Here is a 25,407-nt window from a genome sequence, read left to right on the forward strand (position 1 = left end):
TGACAGTAAGAAATGTTTAGATATTTAGGGGTATAATTGACAAAGAATCAATTGACTGTTTCGTAATAACTATGTTAAAGTATGGAAAGAAATCAAAGGACGTCATAAAGTGGAACAAATTACACCTATCATTATTGGGAAGAATCTCGCAGTAAAAATGTTGCCCTTCCAAAATTATTTCTTTTTCAAACCTTACCAATCAGATACCAGAGAAAATTTTCAAGATCTGGAAGGAGAGATGATGAAGTTATTTGGGAGGGGAAAACCCCCCGAAAAAATTAAAGTAATGCAAGATGCAAAGAAAGGGAGGTTTGGCAGCTCCAACCTCATACTATATTGAAGCAAACTGCCTGATTTAGTTAAAAGATGGATGACGGTTAAAGGACAAAAAATTAATAATAGAATCAGGAGGTCTCAAGTTTGGTTACATGCATTCTTTTGTATGAAAAAAAAAAGCAAACAGAATGAAAATGAACATTGTATTAGAAACTCTATATTCAAAATTTGGAAAAATATAAGGAAAGAATTGTTATTGGCTACCAAAATGGGCCCCCAATGGAGCCCTATGTAAAAAGAAATGTATAGAGAAGGGGATTGGCCCCACTTATTAAAGATTCTGTTTATAGATAAAAGAGTAAAAATTCGAGACTAAAACCCAACAGAACTAGGCTTAGTAGATTAAACTTAAATTGGTTTGAATATCGGCAAATTCAAGAAAGAGCAAGGAGACTTAAAGTATGGGGAGCTACGGAGGATAAATCTGAATTGGGAGATATATTAGGTATGAAGGAGAGTAAAAGAGACTCATGGGAAAAGATAGTATAATTTATTATCTAACTTTGGCATACCTGACAGGGGAAAAGGGGTTTTATCAAGGAATCTATGGTTAAGTTGGGGCAAAAAGATATTGGTCTCCTATTAATTGTTGATTTATTGGAGAAAGCGTGGAAACATAACATATAGATATACGGCGGCGTCAAAATTTAAGAGAATTGGTACAAAATGTACTTTAGTATGGATCGGTACACCAGTGTAAAGTAGCTAAATAATATAACAAAACAAATAATCTTTTGTTGGAAGTGTGGGTTGCACACAGGCACCTACTTCCACGTTGTTGGACTGTAAGAAGGCTAAAACATTTTGGGATGAGATAATAGTGAGATAAATAGTAATGTTTAAATATTAAGCTTGAAAAAACCCCCGGAAGGATCTTTGTTGGGGATGTGGTTAAGATAGTGAGCCAAAAATCTGTAAGATCTTGACATTAATATGGTTTCTGTTTGCTGGATCTTATATGCCAAAAGAGGTGGAGAGTCAGGAAACTCCCAGTGTAAAGAAAATGGGTCAGTTACCGATATGATATGTGCAAGATGGACAGACTCTCAGCATGAGGACGAAAAAATATTTCATAAGGGAAAATAGAGGAAGAATGGAAAAAAGTTATTAGAATACGTAATATGAAATGGAAAGATATCCTAATAGGTATATTAGATTAAGATAAGACAGTGTATAAACTCTGTAGGTAGAAAAAAAAAATTAGATTCTATGTACATCTGTTGTGTGCCTTTCTTTCCTCTCTCCCCGTATAGCTCTGCTGTTTAAAATTAAAGATAAAATTGAGTATAATGATGTGTCTTTCTCTATATCAATTAATGCTTCCTTTTTGATGTTTTGGGAATAATCTGCTATAAGAGAATGTAAATATGATAAGAGGATAAAATTGTTCCTCTTGGTTTAAACGTTATAAGAATAATACCTTTGGGAATGTATAAGATTATTTCGTGTTTCTGCTCATAGAATGTGAGATCTTTGTTTTGTTATATATATACTGATAGTAGTGATTTAAAGAGTACCAGAAAATATCACGAGAAGGCGGTGGAAGACCTGGGTATGAAGAGTAAATTGGTGTTGAGGTAAACACAAGGAGTGTTAGCTGGTCAGTTCCTTTTAATATGTGAGATGACTGTGTTAAATGTATTTAATGTTTGAAGTAAGATGTATTTTATTTTTTATTTTCTTATTTTTATTTTTTTTCTTGTTTTGATTTGATTTACTGTTTAGATTCAGTCATGTATGTGTTGTATGTGTATAAATTCCACAATAAAGTCTATTGAAATTAAAAAAAAATAGTAAAAAAATAATAATAATACCGAAATGTCTATACAGTATATGAAATACCAGTGCAATGTATGATGGACCGCTGCAGGAGTGTGAAAGTGAAAAAACCAACAACATTCAATTGTTCTACAATATAATAAATATTATATATAAAGTTGCTTGACTATCCTAAATACAATTAAATTTCCTGAATTTTTTTGGTAGGCTGCTTATCTAGACTATACTATTGAGGAAGCTTAGGAGACCATAAAGGTGAAAAGAGCATCAACTTCCAAGACAATAATCTTCAATCTTCTGTTTGGAAACAGGAGTGAAGAAATCATGTCTATTTCAAATTGTACTCAGATCTCTTATAACACAATACTGTACAAAATCTTTATTCAGAGAGAAATGCAGCTACCTTCTTTCAGGAAGTCTGTTATATCAGCCTGGAATCTGTTCCCAACTCTAATCTCTCCTTTATCAGCCAAAAGTGTTTTCTGCTGTGGGTCATATACCAGTGAATAAAAAAAGAAGTCCTAGAAATAAAAAAGTAGTATTTTATTATTCTCATTAGGGAATTTCTACATGAAATTTATTGTAACTATAGCTCAAAAAATGCCCCCTCTCAACATGATCTTTCACATATGCCTTAGCAATGTCTGAAGGAACTCTACGGTCCCTGGCTGAGAAACCTTGTTCTAGCGTTATTATGGTCACACCATTGAAGTAAGTTAAATGTAACTATAATAATAATAATAATAATAATAATAATAATAATAATAATAATAATAATAATATTCCGCCTCTCCTCAAGGCTCGAGGCATGGTACAACATGATAAAACAAAACACAATTTAAAAAAAAAGGAAAAGAAAACACATAAAACTGACAGTTAAAATGCAATACTACAAAACCATTAAAATACACTCATATGTGTGTGTATATATATATATACACACACACACACACATTAAAAAGTCATGATTTAAAATTGGCTGGGAAAGCCTGCCAAAAGATAGGTGTTTTTAATGTTGTTTTAAATTCCATCTACATTTTCAGCTGTCATATTTCTTCCAGCAGGTCATTCCACAGTCTGGGGGCAACTCGAGCAACCCTAGCAAGTCATGGGCGCGCCACAAAGGACCCGTCTGTACCGGGCCTATGTTAAGGTAAAGGTTTCCCCTTGACATGAATGTCTAGTTGTAACTGACTGTAGGGGGCAGTGCTCATCTCCGCTACTAAGCCAAAGAGCCAGCGTTGTCCAGTGGTCATGTGGCCAGCATGACAGTATTGAATGATGTTACCTTCCCACCAAAGTGGTACCCTATTTATCTACTTGCATTTGCATGCTTTGTCATTCAAGACATTAGTATTATTAACAACTGCTCAATAAACACAACTCAGTCACCATATTCTACAAGTCAAACCATTTCTTTTATACATATTTATAAACAAGTACATAAATAAATTTATAAACAAACAAACACTTAGTCATGATTTTGTACTATACAATGAATATATTATATAACTGATAAAGTGTCCACTTTTCATGAGTCAGAAACTTTATGTATATTAAGATCACTACTGTACTTAATTTCTGTGTCATTATTTAATGGGACTAAAGTCTCTCAAAATGTTTTTTCTGTTATCTTTCTTCTTGCAGATGTCCATCTCCAATATTCCTTGCCATCTGTTTGAAAATATTTGCCTTGGTTTCTTCTCTCCTTAGAAACTATTCAGTTTGCAAATCATTTTTTAAAGTTATGTAACATGATTTGTAGAAGACTCATGTACTCATCCTATATATCTGACCATAGTGTTTATATTCTTGCAGAACCAGCCAAAGCCTCTTAACTCCTCCCCCCTTCACCAGACACAGCAGCCATTTTAACATGGTTCACACATATAGCAGCTTCTGCTGCTAGTTGTGATGTTAACTCCCTTTGCCATGGCAGCCAATCATCACCTAACTAACATCCTAGCAAGTAGGCATCAGGCTGGATGGATGCAACAATTCCCAATTCCACTGCAAAATCTGTCATGGTGGACTGTAAAGATCAACTGCTTGCCTCTCAGATGAACTGTCAGATTCTTCTTAAGGTACTCTGTGGTTTCCTGTACATTTTTTCACAGATGGCCATATGGAGAGCAGAGCTGCTATAAGGAGAATTAATGAAACATCTCACACATTCTTCTAAGTCCTTCCTTCACCCAGCCTATCTCTGGTTGTCTGGACAAAGCGCAGAAAATGCTAAAAGGCTTTGGATATTTCTGAATAAGCAGGAGGCATCTTGTTAGCATTTAGAAGGCATTCTATCAAAAGGCTGTTCTTATACCCTATATGGCAGGGGTGGGCAACTGCTGCAGGCCTGGAGGCCACTTTTAGGTTAGCCAAGTATGAGGCTGGTACTTTTTGGTTTATATTTAAAACATGGTTATTCCATGTGCATTAGGCTTCTTTTCTCACTATGAGGCACTTAGCACTTTGTCCACCTGAAATGTGGCAGCCAACGTACAATGATTTTTTTTTAAATAAATAATTCTGGGAAGCAATGGGGGGCATAGAAAGGATTTAGGGATCACACTTTGCTCACTCCTCTTTTACAGGCATAAAGCAATACTTCACTTCTGCCAGTTGTACAAAGCCTAACATCCTTAAATGCAAATTGACAGTGTTTTGCATAGTTCTGGGACAATGAAGATTCATTATCTTTCCAATATCATATTCAGCAATCTCTCATTTCGTTCCCCAAGAAATACATGCTACCTCTGCTCAGGCTTCCAGTTGCCTGATATAGGCCCGAAACAGACGGGCCAAAAGGAGTGGCTTCCAGATGCTTCAGGGGTGTGGCGTGCAGATGACACACACCCTTGAAACAGCCAGAAGCCATTCCAATGCTGCACAGAGGCTGCAAGAGCCTGCCCAAAAAGAGCAGTGAAAAAATGCTCCTACCAGCAGCATGCTTGGGACCGCGGCTGCAGCCAGCTTTGAGAGCAGGCCATGCGGCGACTATGCTCCTGGGCCAATCGGGGCCCAACCGCAGCTCCTAGTCACCCATCTGCTTCACCCCATAGAACATTGAAATGGTGTTCCAATTATTATCAAGAGTCATTCAAGTCTCTCATGTCCTTGTCTCTGAAAACTTTATCCTCCAGGGTCATAACTTTTCCACAGAAAGAATCCAAACTAAGATTTGAAGAAGCAGAATATTTTTTAAATTTAAAGTCTCAGAGTAGCCCTGGTATATCTACCAATACTCAGACATGGGAAAAGTAGCACTTCAGAGTTGAGTATGTTATAACAATCCAAATACACTATCTGTATGACTAGTACAGCTTACTGGTTAAGCTGACAGACCACAGCTGCATTTTTAAGTCAGACACTTGCTCCATCTGGCTGAGTCCAGTCTGCTCAACTGAACGAGAGCCTTTCAGTATCCATTCTCCACTCTCATTTCCAGCAGGAACTTATTGGGTGACCTCAAACTTACCAACATCCTGTTTATATTACCGGTATGTATTTAATTTTTTTTGATAGTATGATCCTAAAGTGAGAGAATTACCATAAACCATGATTTGCAACTATGAATGGGCTTTAGGCTAGCATATGTTCTGAGTCTCCCACATGCTCTAGTTCCCAGACTTCCTTTGTGACAAACTACATTTTGGCATTATAGCTGAATGGGACAAACTTCAAACATTGGCTTCTCATTCTGGTTTACAGTAATGTGTAACTCACACAAATCTCTTTTCTACAGTTTTGGTGTAACAATACATGATTTGCCATGAAACAGGACACTGGTTAAGGAATTAGAGCATACACACAACCAGGCTGATTTATGTAAATGCTTAAAATACTGAGGAAAATTATTTTATGATAAACAGTGTGGCAAAACAAGTTGAAAGATTTCTAGTTGTCAAAATGTTTTCATACCTCACGTTCCAGATAGGATTTAAGGGATTCTGTCTCATTTAACAGAGTAACACTGCATTTGCCTCTAAAAAAAGAAGAAAAATTGCATGTTGAATAAAAAAGGAATTCAGGTCTCCTGATATGTAGTCTGTGTGTATATATGTGTCCTTATTATATCTATTCAAAAAATTCACAGAATTTTCTCAAAGAAATCCTGTTTACTTATTTCATCTATACCGAATATGCGTGGCTGGTAGGGATTCCAATTGCCGTGAGAGAAACAGTTCGCGATGACGCAGCTGGTGTTTCTGTTTCTCTGGTAGATCCATCATTTCTGGGTTTTCCATCTCTTCTTCCATTTCTCCTAATTGAAAAGGAAAACAAAATATTAATCTGTGAAGACTGGAAAAGCAGTATTTCTGATTAAAGTATGAAACAACCAATAGTATAAAGCAACTATAACCAACAGATGCAATGAAATAGCACACAATCACTATATTTTAATTCCTTGATCAATAAATTTGAAATAACATTATTAAATTATGGTTCAAAAGTTTAGACTATTGCTGCTTTGTTTCAAGTTAGGCTCTACATGTATCACACAAATGCAAGGAAAGTAGACATATTAATAGCTCATAGCAAAATTTGTGAATTAACTTGAGCCTCATGGATTTCAACATGGGTGCAAGTCACTGGGACAGTGCATGCCTATGAATCCAGTCCACCTTGCACAACCACAGTAACTATCTACAACATAGTTATAGACACCAAATAACTGCCAACAATATGCAAGGCATCTCTATGACCAGGTGGACTCAGCACTGACCGTTTAGCAAGTGAGATAGAATGCAGTGCAGTGCATGTTTTTAACAGAGAACTGACTATACTAATTTTAAAGGAGTAAATGTAGAAGTTTAAGCAGCACCCCTTCACATAATAGTTTCACTTGTTTGTCTTGCATTAACGGAAACATCTGTATTTTCTAGCAATTTTGGACCCTGAGACAGGAGTTTTGGAGCCAAAACAGTACCATCAATTAATTTTGGCAGAGGGCAGGATGTTGACTGGATCATGACACAAAAGACGTACAGTTGGCCCTCCGTTTTCATGGGGGATCCATTCCACCACCACCCCCCCGCAAAAACGGAGGCTTGCACTTATTCAAGCCCCATAAGCTTGAATGGAGCACCCCCTCCCATATGTGCGGCAAGGGCGCGTGCACCCTTGCAAATAGAGGAGGTCACCCCTCCATGTATAATCAAGGGCGCAGATCCCAGATCCATGCATTAGGAGGGGCAACTGTAGTGGTATACTTAACCTTCTTCTCCCTCCCACTGTTGACTGGCCATTAAAATCAACATGTTGGCTATGAAAACGATTGGGGAAATGTAAAGCTGAAATAAGTGCACAGTAATGGAAATTAAGGTCCCCATATGTCAGAAGTTTGTAGGAGGCTTTCCTTATGATAATATATAATTCAGATACAGATAAGGAACCTTTTTGTCCATCAAGTCATAACAGGCTAGTGTGGCTCCAGCCTAATATTCTTCTCTGTTGTTAATTTGCCTATTTTTCTTAGGTCCAGAATCACCATCAGCTTCCCATTCATTTTGGAACAATTACGAAAATAGCAAATATTTCCTTGAAACATTCATTGTCTGAAACCAGTTTTATAGCCTAAATTTCAAAGGTATGGATAACATCCAGAGTCCTGAAAAATTATTCGAGTGATCTTAGCAAATGACAAGCAATATTTTTCTCCTTCCCTACTTCTAAAAAAGTACTTATCAACCAACTTCCTGGAATCTATCATCACCACTGTTATCAGTCACAAAGCATTTGGATTAAAATATTATTGTATGCTACCGTGATATAAATATTTTAATTAATAAATAAATGCCCATCTTTGAAGATGTCTGACAAAAACAAAACAAAGCACTGACTGGGAAGCAAGTAGCTAAGCAAGCCTCGGTAACGCCACCCAATCACAGCTCATGGAATATGTGAGCGGTGACTATGGGGGAAAAAATAAAACCCAGAGCAGCCTTTTTCAGTTTTATTTCCATGGAGGGACCCTTGAAATAAATTTTAAGTCTCAGAGAACCTCTATATAATAAATATTAAATCTACACTTCTTTATATAGTTTAGTTTTTTTCAATCATGATATGCAGTAAAATCTAACATTGCCTTATGATTCCGGGGAAGCATGGTTGAAAAACCCTGACCAAGAAGATTGTCTGTAAAATGGTTAGCTGGACCAGTCAGAGATGAAGATAGGGCCAGTTAGGAAGAGGGAAATGGAAGAGATCTGAATAGGGTTTGATGGAAGCTGAGAATGTAGAAAGAATCCAAGAAGAAGTAGAATTTTGTCTGAAACCAATGTGCTACTGTGTACTGTGTGTGGAAGCACCTTAAAGCTGGGCTTCTCTTTTGTTATACAATTATACAATCGCTGTAGAATTCTAGGACTTGCATTCTGGGTAACTTCAACATTCAAATTTCTAACAGAACCAGCGCAAGACTTCATGGGCTCCATACTGAAGATGAGTCTTCAGATAATTTTCATTTGATTTTGTTCATCTGTTTTCCTAGTAACTGGATGCAGAAAGCATTTATCTAATCTGAAAACCTGGAGGACATGTTGGTGCACACTAGCTTTTTTTTTTTTTCCCTTTCTTTTACCACCTCAGATTTATGCATGTCTGATTACTATTAATAGCTTCCACTAGACAAGACAGTATGGTGTGGGTGTAGTATTTTCTCCCAGTATCTTATGGTGCTTTGTTTTTCCCTTCCCCACCAGATAGTCCCCCTCCTTATATACATGAAACTCTGTAATTTGGGATTCTTATTGTGATGGATTGCATCAAATAGAGGAGAACAAATCTCTCTAATTTTGTCTCACACAATCCTAGTGTAACTGCGCAAGCATACTGGAGCCACACCAGACAGTGCAGCAGTTCAAAATTTGGCTTCAGATTGCTCTAACTCTGCTTCTGATTAGTTCCAGCAAATCTCCCAAGCTATAAGGAATTATGTTTCTGTAAGTGGTGTAGTGGTTTGAGCATTGGACTATGACTCTGGAGATCAGGGTTCAAATCCCAGCTCAGCCATGTAATTCCACTAGGTGACCTGGGGCAAGTCATACACACTCATTTTCAGAGGATGGCAATCGCAACCCTCCTCTGAAGAAACATGCCAAGAAAACCCCATGACAAGTCCACCTTTGAAGTCCAAAATCACTTGAAAACACACAACAACAGCAACAACAAAGTTTCCTTATGCATGACTTGCAGTTTATCCACATTTTTCCTCATAGAAATGGGGATTACAGCCTAGGCCTGACTTCTGTGGGTAATGTCCTCTAGTCACCCAGAATGTGAAACTAGGGGAAGGAATGGTTACTTAAGGTTACGTCTCAGGCTTTAAAATGCTTTGAGTGACATTAAAGAAATTTGATTAACGAACTACTTTAATATCACTCAGTAGCATAACCCAATAGCAAGTTTTTTAGATCTAAATACATAACCATTTAATAAAAATTTATAGTCAAACAGTTATTAATAATTAAACAGCTTACTTGCATGTTTGTCAGCCAGTACAATTAGTGTGCTTGAGATGTCCCTTCGTCTATAGAAACACACCACCTTTGCTTCTACATTTCCATTGGCTGTCTGTAATAATGAGCAAAAATAACAATCATGTTAATTTGAAAAGTAATATGACTTCTTCAGTGAGGTTATCTAGTTCAATGCTCCACAGAATACCAGCGTCGAAAAGGCAGCTGATTGAAATAGTCAACAGTCCTTGAAAAGATGTGTCTTACCTCTCTTCCTAACATAGAATGCATGACTGAATTGTATTTCAGGGGTCAACATAACACTTCTCTGCACTATTCATATAGTCACAGAATCACAAGGGTCATCCAGTCCAACTCCCTGCCATGCAGGAAATCACAATCAAAGCACCCCCAAGAAATGGCCAGCCAGCCTCTGTTTAAAGACCTCCAAAGGAGGAGACTCCACCACTCTCCAAGGGAGTGTGTCCCACTGTCAAACAGCTCTTAATGTCAGGAAATTCTTCCTGATGTTGAGGTAGAATCTCTTTTCCTGTAGAGCTTGCAGTCATAGTTCTGTGTTCTAGTCACTAGAGCAGCAAAAAACAAGCTTGCTCCACACTCAGTGTGACACCCCTTCAAATACTTAAACAGGGCTATTATATCACCTTTTAATCATCTAGTGTATTCTTATTTACATTCATATTAACATTACATTACTAAGTACTATATTTTTTTTAAAAATCTCCACTGAAGGAGAGTCCATCATGTTCTAAGATATTCTTGTCCATTGTTGAACAGCTCTTACTGCCAGGAAATTCTTAATGTTTAATTAGAATATTTTTCTTGTAATTTGAATCCATTGGTTAAGCCTCCATAATTGAATTGTTTTTTTTAAAACTACAATTTCTTTAGCAGCATTTTAACAATATAACTTTTTTGTTGTCTTCATCTGTACCTTTCTAATTAATTTTGTTGTGAGCTGCCTTTTTCAGTTTTGTGTGAAAGGCAAGACATAATACAAATAGGCAAAAGAAACATTAGACAGGCTTTATAAGATGATCTGGACTTTAGATTAAATTACTCTCACTTTTGTACTGAAATCGTATTTAGGGGAAGTGGTTAGATAGTTGGAAGTGGTTATATGTCAATATTGTAAGAAATATAATCTCAACAAATTTTAACGTTTGTGTAATGATGGTACATATAAGATTTATGTTTTATAAGGGGGTAAATTGTTAGAGATTTCACTGAATACAGAGGTCTTGCAGGTAAAATGGTTTAATATCTGTTTCCTTGTAGCTAAAATGAAAAAAATGGACACTGTACAAGTAACAGCACATCATTGAGTGTGGAGGCTACAGTGTTCTGCACACATTCAGAAAAGGCCAACACTATGCCATTAGGATTCATTTAGTTCCAAGACAGGGTAAAACTAGGATTAACCATGGCAAATGATATCATATTACATTCATGTTATTTATATAATGTATATATCAAGGGTATGGGAATCGTACAGCCCTCCAAAAAATTTTTTAACTGCAACTCCAAAGCACCATCCATTCTGGAGCACTATTCTATTAGTACAGCAGAAATATTACTCTTCACTAAAAATTGAAAAGTATAATTTATTGTCTTAGATTCTTACCAATGTGATGTCCCTAGAGGCTGCTGCAGCACTCATATGTAAGCTTGGCTGTCGAACAGAACTACTGCAATCTAGAGCACGAGCAAATGTACCAACTTAGTGTGTCAGCACTGCTTCACTTCTACATAGCAAAACCATCTTAACCCATTATTTGTAACAAATAATGTTCATTCCACTGTATGTATCTGCAGTAGAAATTCATCACAACTTGTAGTTTTCCATGGTTATAGTACATTTGATTAAATTTTTATATTGTATAAAAGTAGTTTTCCTCCAAGAAAGTGGGATTTATCCACTAAATAAATGTTGTGCATTTGTCTTAAGTCTGATAGGTTAAGTTCACATTGCCAGAGTATTCATTAATCTGTGAACAATCTGAAGATAAAACTCTGGGAATTTTTATTGTTCCAGAATTGATACTAAAATAACAAGTGGTCATGTATTGAATGATAAGATAATTAAAAAGGAAGTGCCACAAATCCAAATGTCATTCTAAAATGTATTGCCTTCATGGAATGGGAAATATTTTCAAAGTTCATTGCCATTAAAATTAACAATACAGATTTTAATTAAGAATTTCTTTGAGCCACTGTAATCATGTAAGTTTATAAACAACACAGCCCATCTTGTTTTGTTTTCCGCTCTTCGGGTATGTGATAGAAATATTTTTATTTTATTGTTTTTAATGCATTTTAGTATTTTTGTTTTAATATATGACTGTTTAATTGTATATATTATACTTTCATTTAACTTATGTAGTGTTTTTAAACCTGTATATAGTTAGCCTCCTTGCGTCCCATTATTGGGTGAAAGGCAAGATATAAATGAATAAAATAATAATAGCTGTCTTTTATCTAACTTCTGTACACCATATTGCTACAAGCACTAATAAAACACAAACTTGACCACGATCACAGAGTTACTGCGTCTTACAATGTGATGAGAGGTCTTTAATGAGTTACTACTGGAGAAAACTTTTGTACTAAACAACAGTCTTCACTCTTGTTAACAAACGCATGGATTTCTTCATTAAACCACAGCTTGGAGGTAACTGTTCAAATTATCTCCAATTCCTAGAATTAGAGATAAAATCTAGATTCATGCCTCTCTTCAAAAACCACACAGGAACAAAAGCTTTGTAATGCAGTAGGACTTATTCTTGCCTTCCTACACCATACAGGTACATTTTGCTGCTGGAGGTATAGCTCTGTTTGTCCAGACACTTAGGAACTGATTTTCAAATAAGGAAGTTGATAGTATAACTAGACATTCACTCATTCAAAATTAAATTTATCTTCCTTTAAAAGAAAATCTCAGACTGAAACATGTTATTAATCAACAATAAAATTCAAGGCATGTTTATTCAGAAGCAAGTCTAATCAAACTCAATGGAGCTGATTATTTATTAAGTATTCTTTGTAAATGAGAAATCTGTAACCAGAAAGTAAAAATTATAATACAAGACACTTTGTAACATTACATTTCCTGAATCTAAAATTATCTGGAAAATGTTATTTAATCTTGATAGAGTCAAATGCCATCAAAATAAAATATAATTTATATTGGCCTCTTCAAGAAGAAGAAATGGAAAAACTAGAAATTTTCTTACTGCACAAATAATGGCACTGTTTAGGTAATGAATTTTCTGCAGTGGATAGTACTAAGGGAAGATAATAACAGATGTTCAGAATTATGCAAGTGAAGAAATGAACAATATGGAAGGTGTGTTTTATCAAAGAAACAGATCATACACACACACATACTGTATACATAAACACAGGATATTATTATTATTATTTAAAATTAAATAATAATTTAAATGAAATGATAAATATAACTTATTTAATTAATACATTGTTGTATATCAGCATCAACACTATAGACTTTTCCATTTGTGTAATTTAATATTGTTTTATATTTTTGTACACACAAAAGTGTGTGGTTTTGTTCATCAAGCACATTTTTCCTTTCTATTCTATAATTTTGTTTAAATGCAAGTGTATATAAATTAATACAGTAACAGCTGAATTCTATACAAATCTATTCAGAAGTAAATTCCAGTGAGTAAAAATGGGATCACTCAAAAGTCCATGCGTGTAGGATTGTAAAGTGGCAGCCTTAATTATCTAAAGCTCAGATCTATCAATTATTTCTTTAATCATATGACAGTCCTGTTTTCTGTATCTCTTTGTTTGTGCCATAAATATAACATGTACGACTATAAGAAGGCAGTCTTAATTAACAAAAACTCAGAAGATTGATCAAGATTTCTTTAATCACATGACAGTCCTGTCTTCTGCTCTGTACCTCTTTGTTTCTGCCATAAATATAAAATGGTTTATCGTCCAGTTCTATTAATTACATTCAGCTACATTCAATGATGCCTACCCCTTGCTTTCTGAGCCACATATTACAGAGGGAGACTGAACTGCTGTTGAAACACTTAATATAATCTCTATTTTACATGGCAAAAAATGGATAACCCCATAATGTTTACGATAACCTTCCCCCTGCCTGTTTCAGACAGTAATATTAATATTTAATTAGGAGTATTAATACTTAAAATAATTTACTTCATTTGCTTATTTCAGATATTAATACTGTTAAGTGTACCCCTTACAAAAAGGTAACTGGCAGTCATTCCAAAATTGCATCCAAAGGGAAGGGACTGCGGCTAAAAGAAACATTTATTCAACAATTCAAAGCAAGCATAGTCAAGGTCTTTAATATCATTAAGACCATTAATATTTTACCTTATTTAGTTCTTCTATTCTGCGTATCAAATATGGGTTACTTGAAGAGTTTTCAAAGTAGACATAATCTGAAAAACAAGGCATCCTTGAAGTATAAACCTTTGTAAGTTTTGAGCTTTTAAAACATATGTGCATCCCTTACCCACAACCTCCTCAACATTTATACTTCTGAAGTGTTGTATGCTCAATTGCCAACTCCATTATTTATTATAGCCGCTCCACCCACATTCACAGTACTTTCCCATCATCCAACTCCTTTAGCTTCTCACTGGCTCAAGCGGTAATGAGACTTCAAATACCTTTCTATCCATCTTCTCTCCATGAAAGGGCTAATGCTCCAATTATTCAAATTGTCATACAACTGTTTAATCATTCACAATCTTTTTCTAATTTTATTGCCTGCAATGACCAGCAAAGTATCTGTGAGAACAGCAAACCTTCCTTGAGTGAAGCCAAAGTAAGATACCAGCTACTGAACTAGAGAATAGCTTGTTTTCCACTGGTTCTCCTGGCTATCAGTCTGTTATCTTTCGTTTTTCTCTCTTTGCTTCCATGTTTTCCTTCTCAATCCCCAAGTCGTTGTCTCACTTTTATATATATATTTATTTATTAAAATATTTTGACTTCTATATCAGAAGATCTCAGGGAGGCTTACAAATAAAATTAAGGCAAACAGGCTAAATAGTTTAAAGCAAAAATAATGTAAATAAATTAAAAATATCTTAAACATAATTAAAAAGTTAAAACAGATTTCATAGACTGAAACAATTTAAAACCACGTGTGTTAGCTTTGGAGAGAAATCAATAAGGTCCAGAGTCTTTGATGAACATCTAAGCTTTGATGAACAGCTAAGCTTTCTGGAGATTCCCAGTTCACAACATGAACTACTTGGTTAGGCTATCTGCACTAAAAGTTATAGCTGGCACACTAGTGGAAGCTGACATCAAGCACTCCAAGTCAGAGTCCACATTGACCTCCAGTTTCCAAGGATGGATCTAGGAGGGGTCACCCGGATGTTACCCCATGCCGCCCACCTGATAAGACAGCAGGTGGCATCACGCTGCATCTTTGATGCAGTGCTTACATGTGCAGCGCCAAAGAAGCAGCAAAAAGGTTTTGCAGCTCCCTTAAAGGCCAGATCAGGGCAGTGGCTTGTGGTTGCTGTGGCCCCAATCCATGGCAAAGACAGACCCTACGTCTTTGAAAACAAAACTCTGTATGTGGCAGCTGGCTGAAACTCTGGGGCGTTGTTCACAATATGTCTGATTACCATTTCAGAAACTGCCTGACTTGTAGTCTTGAATTCTGCATGAATTCTACCATGAAATGTGACTCAAGGGGACTAGGGTGTCCCACCTGTTTGGATGAGGTTTATAAAAAAGAAACACGTGTTCCTGTTTGTAGTTATATGACAGCCGATTGGACTGGGTGGCCCTTCTGGTTTCTTCCAGCTCTATGATTCTATACATTACTTTACTACCTTCTTATAGTGCTGCTATTCCACTTTTACTGCTCTGGCTGCCTCCTGTTGCATTCTGAGGCTTGTAGTTCAGTGAGACCCTCAATTTCAAAACCAAGATATTTTCCCTTATTGTTTAGCCCCTAAATGTACCATAAGCAGTATCTAATAAAATAAAATAACTTAGAAACTAACTCAACTGTACTGGTTTCACTTTACATGAAAAGAGATTCAAGTTATGAGACAGCACAGTTCATTGCCAACTTTACTTCAGGATAAGAAGCCAAGTGAATCACTTGGTTTATCTGGCACAAAGAAACTTCACCCAGTTGAAGTTTCAGTTGGGTTCCAGATTTAGCATTAGGAAGTTTTCTCTTCCTAATTTTTAAACAAGAGAAATCTGTCATCACCTAAGAACAAAGGAAGAAATAAGGAGAGCAATAAAGAAGGCAGAGAAGGAATGATAAAATCATTCGACAAAGAATTCCTAGGCTTCATATTTTTATTTTTCAAAACATTAATTTCTTAGAGTCAAGGGCATTTGCTTTCATGTATGTAATCCATAATAGTTTTTTGGCAAGCTGAAACCATTGTCATAGGTATATTCAATGGAATTGTTTGTAAAAGATAAATAAATTTAGATAAAATGTTCATACTGTATACAGCAATTTTAATCCATCCAAGTTAAATTCAATTTTTTGAAATATTTTATGTTGCTCAACGTAATTAAATAAAGGCTTATAACCATGATTTACGGTAAGTGTGATAGCCTTAGTAGGTAAGCTAGGAGTGTGACTCCCCAATTATTTTAATAACAATGTACTAATTGGGATATTGGTTATCTTGGATTTTTGTTGCCTCAAATATTAATTCATGTTTAGGTTTACGATTTTAAATTTGCTCTTATTTATTCCTAATTCTAATGCTTTGCCAAAAAAAAAAAAAAACCCAACAACTTTATAACGCAAATCATTAATGGATTTCAAAATTGTAATCTGCTTCTTTGGAAGTTTTTTAACAGGTTTTCACGGCCGGTATCCATAGTTTTTTGTGGGGTTTTCAGACTATGTGGCCATGTTCTGGAAGAGTTTATTCCTGATGTTTCTCCAGCAGCTGTGGCTGGCATCTTCAGAGAATGCTGGCATGGAAGAGAGAAGGGTATATATACTGTTAGTTGAGAGGAAGTGATTTTTATGTTAATCTGTGTATTGTTCTGTTGAATGGGAAAGCCTCGGGTCTCTATTTAATTAATCATCCATTGTCTGCTGAGACATCTCCCTGACCCTGGGAGGGAGCAAGCTTGTTTTCTGCTGCTCCAGAGAACAGGACCCAGGACAATGGATTCAAGCTACAGGAGAAGAGATTCCACCTCAACATTAGGAGGAACCTCCTGACAGTAACGGCTGTTCGACAGTGGAACACGCTCCCTCGGTGTGTGGTGGAGTCTCCTTCCTTGGAGGTCTTTAAATGGAGGCTTGATGGCATCTGTCGGGGGTGCTTTGATTGAGAGTTCCTGCATGGATTGGATGGTCCTTGTGGTCTCTTCCGATTCTATGATTCTAGTTCCCTATGGCACTCTTCATAGGACATGGTGTCCAGACCTTCCACCATTTTGGTCACCCTCTTTTAGAGACACTCCAGCTTGTTAATATCTCTCTTGAACTGTGCTACCCAGAACGAGACACAGTGTTCAGTGATGTCTGAACAAAGCAAAATAGAGTGGTACTATTACTTCCCTCAGTTTAGACACTACATTCCTATTGATGCAGCCCAGGATCATACTAGATTTTTTTAGCTGCTGCACCATGGTTGATTCATATTCAGTTTGTGATCTAAGAATCCTAGATCTTTTTCATATATACTGTTGTCAAGCTAGGTGTCCCCCATCCTATATCTGACTTTTCCATTTTTTCTGCCTAAATGCAGTACCATATATTTCTCCCTGTTGAATTTTTTTTTATTTAGTTATTTTGGCCCAACCCTCTAATCTGTTAAAGTCATGCAGAATTCTGATGCTGTCCTCTGGGGATTAGCTATCCCTCCTACATTGGTGTCATCCACAAATTTGATAAGCATACCCACTAAAACATCATCCAAGTCACTGATAATAATATTGAATAGCAACAACATTATAACAGCAGCCTCCTCAGCGGCTGCTCCAGTGAGAGGCTAGGTTGCCCCTCTCTTTGGCCCTATACAGACTGCCAAAATAAAGCTGCTTTGAGTCACTTTGGAGGTATGCTGTTTAAATGATGCATACGTCCTAAGAGTCCAGAAGCTGCAGCAAAGCTGCGCACCATTCCTTAGGAATGGATCGTGGCTTTGGCGTGGCTTCTGGACTCTTAGGATGCAGGCATCATTTAAACAGCATACCTCCAAAGTGACTCGAAGCAGTTTTATTTTGGCCTGTCTATATGGGGCCTTTGTTTCCTTTTGCCAGCAGACAAAAACTTCTCTTCAAGCAGACTTTTAATATGTAATTGCACCCAGCGATGCTTTTTACCAGGGTGTTAGCTTTTGTATGTTTTAATGGTTTTATTCTTTTAACTTAGCAAGTTTTTAATTATTTTGCATTTTTGATCAGTTATAGTCATGTGGTGTTTTAACTGTGTTTTAAAATTGTACTGCTTTATTGTTGTTTTTAAGCATCTTTTGTGAGCTGCCTTAGCTCCAATTTGGGGAAAAGGCAGAATATTAAATACTTAAATAAATAAATAATTGGATGCTTGGTTCCAGTTTCTTTGAAACCCTTTTATTTCTTTTTATTCAAAAATGCCAGCAGGGATTTCATGAACACAGGGCTGCTGGGCGTGTGATTTCCACCCCTGGTCTATGCTGTCACATGTGGCCAACAGAAAATTCCTAGGCAATTAAGTTAGAAATGGAAGTGAGCAGTTAGTTGTCCAATGGATATTGAGTCTACTGGCATCTGAAGCTGTGCTTGATCTTCTAGTGTGCAAGTGGACAAGTGTACGCTAATAAAAAACATATAGATAAAATATGGGTTGAGATGCACTGATACTTGTTTTTCCCCTCTAACCTTGGGATTCAGTATTCAGTTTCAGAGAATACTGACATATATTTAAGGAAGATTATCGATTACTATGGTGATCGATCTGAAAATGAGTAAAACATGACATGGACAAACTTAACAAACTTTACATAGCCCTAAAGGCTATCAGAGTGGCTTACATATAAAGAGAACATTCCATCAGTATCTCATGTGGTGTGTGATCCTTTGGACAATATATAAGAATGATATGTATTTGATTTAATAGGACATCAAGAGCAAGAGTTTTAATGGGAATTTTCTATATTTTTCTTAGAATCATAGAGTTGGAAGAGACTGCAAGGGCCATCCAGTCCAACCTCCTGCCATGAAGGAAATCACAATCAAAGCATCCTGGAAAGATGGCCATCTGGCCTCTCTTTAAAAACCTCTAAGGAAAGAGATTCCACTACACTCCGAGAGACTTTGTTCCACTGTCGAACAGCCCTTACTGTCAGGAAGTTCCTCCTAATGTTAAGGTGGAATCTCTTTTCCTGCAGTTTGCATCCATTGTTCCGAGTCCTAGTCTCTGGAGCAGCAGAAAACAAGCTTGCTCCCTCCTCAATATGACATCCCTTCAAGTATTTAAACAGGGTTATCATATCACCTCTTAACCTTCTCTTCTCCAGGCTAAACATCCCCTGCTCCCTAAGTCGTTCCTCACAGGGCATGGTTTCCAGACCCTTCACCATTTTAGTCACCCTCCTTTGGACACGCTCCAGTTTCTCAATGTCCTTTTTAAATTGTGGTGCCCAGAACTGGACACAGTATTCCAGGTTGGGCCTGACCAGAGCAGAATGGAGTGGCACTATTACTACCCTTGATCTGGACACTATACTTCTATTGATGCAGCCTAAAATCGCATTGGCCTTGTTAGCTGCCACATCGCACTGTTGACTCATGTTCAATTTGTGGTTTACTTGGACCCCCAGATCCCTTTCACATGAAGTCTCATTCAGGCAGGTGTCCCCCATCCTATATCTGTGCATTTCATTTTTCTACCCTAAGTGCAGTACCTTACATTTCTCTGTATTGAATTTCATTTTGTTAGCTTTGGCCCAGTTTTCTAATCTATTAAAGTCATTCTGAATCTTGATCCTGTCCTCTGGGGTATTAGCTACTCCTCCTAATTTGGTGTCATCTGCAAATTTAATAAGTATGCCCCCAATTCTGTCATCCAAGTCATTGATAAAGATGCTGAATAGCACTGGGCCCAGGACAGAGCCCTGTGGGACCCCACTGGTCACTTCTCTCCAGGATGAAAAGGGGCCATTGTTGAGCACCCTTTGGGTTCGGCCGGTCAACCAGTTACAAATCCATGTGACAGTTACTTTCTCTAGCCTACATTTCACTAGCTTGTTTGCAAGAATGTCATGGGGAACTTTGTCAAAGGCCTTACTGAAATCAAAATATACTATATCCACAGCATTCCCTTCATCTACCAAGCTGGTAATTTTATCAAAGAAAGAGATTAGGTTTGTCTGGCATGACTTGTTTCTCTGAAACCCATGTTGACTTTTTGTGATTATGGCATTGCCTTCTAGATGTTCACAGACTCTCTGTTTAATGATCTGCTCCAGAATCTTTCCTAGTACTGATGTCAGACTAACTGGACGATAATTGTTGGGATCCTCTTTTTCCCCCTTTTTGAAGATGGGGACAATGTCTGCTGGGACTTCTCCTGTTCTCCAGGAGTTTTCAAGGATTATTGCCAAGGGCTCGGATATTACATTTGCCAGTTCTTTTAATACCCTTGGATGTAGTTCATCTGGTCCTGGAGACTTAAATTCATTTAGATTAACAAGGTATTCCTCTACTATCTCTTTACTTATTCTGTGCTGAAATTCCCCTATTCTGTCCTCTGCTCCATTATACTCAGGTTGAGCTCCCTTTGCCTTTTCTGAGAAGACTGAGGCAAAGAAAGTGTTGAGTAATTCTCTGTCTTCTGTTAGCCTTTTGCCATCTTCTTCATGCAGTGGCACTACCATTTCCTTCTTCTTCCTTTTGCTGCGGACATATCCATAAAAGCCCTTTTTGTTGTTCTTAACTTCTCTAGCAAGCTTGAGTTCATTCTGTGCTTTAGCTATTCTGACCTTATCTCTACACAGGCTTGCTATTTGTTTGAATTCCTCTTTGGTGATTTCCCCATTTTTCCATTCCTTATACATGTCCTTTTTTAATCTTAGCTCAGTTGAAAGTTCCTTACTCATCCATCCTGGTTTCTTGAGACATCTCCCATTTTTCTTCCTCATTGGAACTGTTTGAAATTGTGCCTTCAGTATCTCTCCCTTGAGAAACTCCCATCCATCTTGAATTCCCTTCTCTTTTATTATTCCTGACCATGGGATCACCCCCAGTATTTCTCTAAGTTTACTAAAATCAGCTTTCCTAAAGTCTAAAATGCTTGTCTGACTATGTCTGGCTTCTCCTTTCCATTGTATAACAAACTCCAGGAGTACATGATCACTCCCATCTAAGGATCCCACTATTTGCACTCCATTAACTAGGCCATCGCTGTTGGTTAGGATTTTGATTCCCCCCCCCCCTTTTAGCATTCTTTGCTGCCCAACTTTCACAATCACACAAAGAAATATGAAATACGATGAGAATCCTAAATTTAATATTCAATTATACATCTTGACATTTCAGGATCTTGTCTAGTTCCTTCATAATTGCCCTTCCAAGTTCTAGTCTTCTTCTGATTTCTTGACTGCAGTCTCCATTCCAGTGACTGAGCCAAAATATGAAAAATCATGAACTATTTCATAGAATCATAGAATTGGAAGAGACTACAGGGGCAATTGAGTCCAACCCCCTGCCATTCAGGAATACAGCCTCTGTTTAAAGACCTCCAAAGAAGGAGACTACACTACACTCTTAGGGAGTGTGTTCCACTATCAAACAGCTCTTACTGTCAGGATGTTCCTCCTAACGTTTAGGTGGAATCTCTTTCCCTCTAGTTTGAATACATTGTTCTGGGTCCTATTCTCTGGAGCAGCAGAAAACAAGCCTTTTCCCTCTTCAATATGACAATCCCTTCAAATATTTCAGTGTCTTCATAATTTATACTGAAGATGATGGAACTCATCTTTGGTCATTATTTTTGTGTTCTTCATGTTCAGCTGTAAATCTGCCTTTGCACGTTCTTCCATGTCTTCAGTAATCATCCCATGTCTGCCATTTTCTAGTAGCATTCTGGCTTCATCTGCATATCTTAAATTCTTGATGCTTCTTCCTCCAATGTTCATGCCTTCTTCTTCCTAGTCTAATCCTGTTTTATGTATGACATGTCCAGTATACATGTTAAAGATATAGGGTGATATAATACAGGCTTGCCTGATCACCTTGCCAATTAGAAACTATTCCATTTCTCTGTATTCTGTCCTAACAGTAGTCTCTTGTCTTGAGTACAGGTGACACACCCATTTCTTTAAGAGCGATCCATTGTTTTTCATGATCTATACAATCAAAGGCTTTACTATAATCTAAAAAGCACAGGCTGATCTTCTTTTTAAATTCTTTGGTGAGCTCCATTATCCAACATATGTTTACACTATGATCCCTAGTGCCTCTTCCTTTCCTGAACACAGCTTGGACATCTGAGTCTTCATTGCAGTATTTTCAGCACCACTTTGCTTGCATGGGAAATTAATGCAATGGTGCTGTGGTTATTACTACAGTCACTGTATCTCCTTTTTTGGGGACTGGAATATAAATTAAACATTTCCAATTTGTATACAGTACTATAGTTTTTCCCCATATTTGTCGACAGATTTTAGTTGCAACTGGAGTAGATTTTGTCTCTATAGACAGAAGCAGCTCAATTTGTATGCCATCTGAGTACAACTTCTACTTCACTTTCTAAAATTTATAACGAGGAGTGACATAACAAAAATAGTCAAAGGATATAATTCAAAGTCTGACCAACTCACGTCAATAATACTTCAGGGAAAACCTATCAATATAACCTTAATCCAACTTTACAATCCAACTAAAGAGCCAGATGAAGAAGAAAAATGAAAGATTTCATGCTGGAGTCCAAGAGAAAACTGATAATGCACAAAAAGAGCACTTCTTACGATAGGTGACCAAAATGCAAAAATAGGAAACAGAACAGAACCCAAGGTTGAAGGAAAATCTGTCCTATGATTCAGAAATGAAGGAGATTGACTGACAATTTTCTGAGGCTAATGGTTTGTTCAGTGCAAACACATTATTGAAGCAACCAAAGAAGTGACTATATACATGGGTAATCACCTAATGACAATATAGACATCAATTAGACTAGACTAGACAGGATTGAAAACAGAAGATGGAAAAGCTCCGTTTTCTGCAAAAACAAGACCAGAAGCAAATTGTGGCACAGACCATGAGCAATGAATATAAAAAATAGAGGCAACCTAGAGAACACTAAACCATTACACTGAAATACAACCTGAAGAGCGTCTCGGTAGAATATAAAGATAATTTGAGAAAACAGATTTGCACTATTAAGATTAATTGACCAGGAGCCAAGAGAACTCTGGACCGAAACCAGGGAGGAATGCAACAAGACACTTTCTGTAGTGTTTGGCCTATGTACTCTCTATCTGTGCAAGAAAGGACTACACACAAGTGACAAAGCAGCAATTGCCTCTGGTCACTAGCCCAAAGACTACCTCTGTGAGGCTTAGGCTGCATCCACGTTGCAGAAATAGTCCGGTTTGGTGCCACTTTAACTGCCGTGGCTCAATGCTATGGAATTCTGGGAAGTGTCACTCATCACAGTGCCAGAGGTCTGCTTCTCAGAACTACAGCAGGGAGCCCTGGCAGTTAAAGTGACATCAACCCAGATTATTTCTGCAATGCGGATGCAGCAAGTGTCTAAACTAGTGATTCCCAAACCTTGGTCTACCAATGTTTTGGCCTTCAAAGAGGTGATATGATAGCCCTGTTTAAATATTTGAAGGGATGTCATGTTGAGGAGGGAACAAGCTTGTTTTCTGCTGCTCCAGAGAACAGGATCTGGAGCAATGGATGGAAGCTACAGGAAAAGAGACTCCAGCTCAACTTTAGGAGGAACTTCCTAACAATAAGGGCTGTTTGACAGTGGAACAAACTCCCTTGAAGTCTAGTGGAGTCTCCTTCTTTGGAGGTCTTTAAACAGAGGCTGAATGGCCATCTGTCAATGGGGATGCTTTGATTGGATTTCCTGCATGGCAGAATGGGACTGGACTGGATGAGGGCCCTTGCAGTCTCTTCCAACTCTATGATTCTATGATTCAGTTTCCAGAATGCCTGGCTATTGGTGAAATGGGCTTAAGCTCCTGGGAGCCCAAAACACCTGGAGGACCAGAGTTTGGGAACCATTGATCTAAATGCTCACTTACTTCACTCCTGGAGCATTTGGTCAGGGAAATTATGCCCAGTGGCTGTGGTCCCCAAACTGTGCCCTTTAATTGATGTTGGCCTTTGTCTCCCAAGAAGCCTCAGCCACGTTGGCCAACAGCCTGGGATTCTGGGAGCTGAGTCCCTGAATGGTCAGAGTTTGGGACCATTGTCCTGGAGGATGCTGACTGCTTGATCTGCTGCTTTAAAAGAGTGGTCCCCAAAGTGTGGCCTTGAGGAGGAGACTGTGGGACTTGGTCTCCCAGAGGCCTCAGCCACGTTGGCCAATGGCATGGGATTCTGGGAGATGGAGTCCAAAAGCCTTTAAAGGAGGAGAGTTTGGGGGGACCCCTGCCCAAGGAAGAGTGGGAGCCCTGGTGCTCCAGAGACAGAGTGGGCAGGGGAGGAGGGGATGAGGCTGAGCCAGCCCCTGGCTCCTCAGAAGCCCCTTCCAGGAGGAGGAGGAGGCCCAGGACCCCCGCCCAGAGCCCATGCCCTGCAGCCTCCTCCTCCTCAGAGCAGGCCCTGCAAAGCCTGAGGGAAGGAAACAGGGACGCGCTTACCTCCGACGCGGTACATGTTGGCAGCCATGACTGAGGAAGAGGAGGGCCGTGGCCCTTGAGGAATGAGGCCCCGAGTCTGGCCCTGCCCTTCCCTCACCGGCCGCCCAGAGCCATGCCACACACAGCCGCCCTTGCGCCAGAGGAGGAGGCAGGCCAGGAGGGAGGAGGATGCGCGCGCACCCAGGCGCCGCCTTCAATCCCCTCCTTCCAGGGAGCGAGAGAGAGAGACATGGCGGGCAGCGCCGCCGCCTCACAGACCGTCATGGTCAAGGAGGCAGCATCTCCCTCTCTCTCAGGGGGACGCAAACGCCCCCCGTCTAAGCGCCCCACAGGCCCCAGGGCCCGCCTCGTCCTCCGGGGAGCTAAGCCTGGACTAGGCCTCATGCCTCAGGAAGGGACAGACTGCCACAACCCCCGCTTCAGGGGAAAGAGGCGCCTCAGACTCAAGCATAGATAGCCCTGGCCCACAAGGAAACCATACTTGCCCATAGAGTATCACTGGGGGATATGTGCCCATAAGGAGTCAAGATTCCCTATGGACAGGTGTTCCCCAATGATTCCCTATGGGCAAGGGTTCCCCAATGATTCCCTATGGGCAAGTGTTCCCCAATGATTCCCTTTGGGCAAGGGTTCCTCAATGATTCCCTATGGACAAGTGTTCCTCAATGATTCCCTATGGGCAAGTGTTCCCCAATGATTCCCTATGGGCAAGTGTTCCCCAATGATTCCCTATGGGCAAGTATTCCCCATGATTCTCTATGGGCAAGTGTTTGCACCAATGATCTCTATGGGCAAGTGTTCCCCAATTATTCCCTATGGGCAAGTATTCCCCCAATGATCCCTATGGGCAAGTATTCCCCAATCCTATGCCAGTGTTCCCCAATGATTCCCTATGGACAAGTTTCCCCAATGATCCCTATATGGGCAGTTGTTCCCCAAGGAGTCCCCTATGGGCAAGTATTCCCCAATGATTCCTATGGCAAGTTCCCCAATGTGAT

General features: G+C 38.5%; 1 protein-coding gene across 1 annotated transcript in view; it reads right to left on the reverse strand.

The window, feature by feature from the left end:
* The window catches only part of LOC121928421 (metastasis-associated protein MTA1-like), a 92,224-nt gene extending 67,668 nt beyond the window's left edge, over positions 1–24,556 (reverse strand). The window contains 6 exon segments of the mRNA XM_042463088.1: positions 2,519–2,636; positions 6,034–6,097; positions 6,250–6,376; positions 9,594–9,687; positions 13,971–14,038; positions 24,410–24,556. Of these exon segments, the coding sequence (XP_042319022.1) occupies positions 2,519–2,636; positions 6,034–6,097; positions 6,250–6,376; positions 9,594–9,687; positions 13,971–14,038; positions 24,410–24,437 (499 nt within the window). The 5' untranslated portion in view covers positions 24,438–24,556.
* Between the last annotated feature and the right edge of the window lie 851 nt (positions 24,557–25,407).

The sequence above is a fragment of the Sceloporus undulatus genome, chromosome 4 (assembly GCF_019175285.1).
Source record: "Sceloporus undulatus isolate JIND9_A2432 ecotype Alabama chromosome 4, SceUnd_v1.1, whole genome shotgun sequence".
NCBI lineage: Eukaryota > Metazoa > Chordata > Lepidosauria > Squamata > Phrynosomatidae > Sceloporus > Sceloporus undulatus.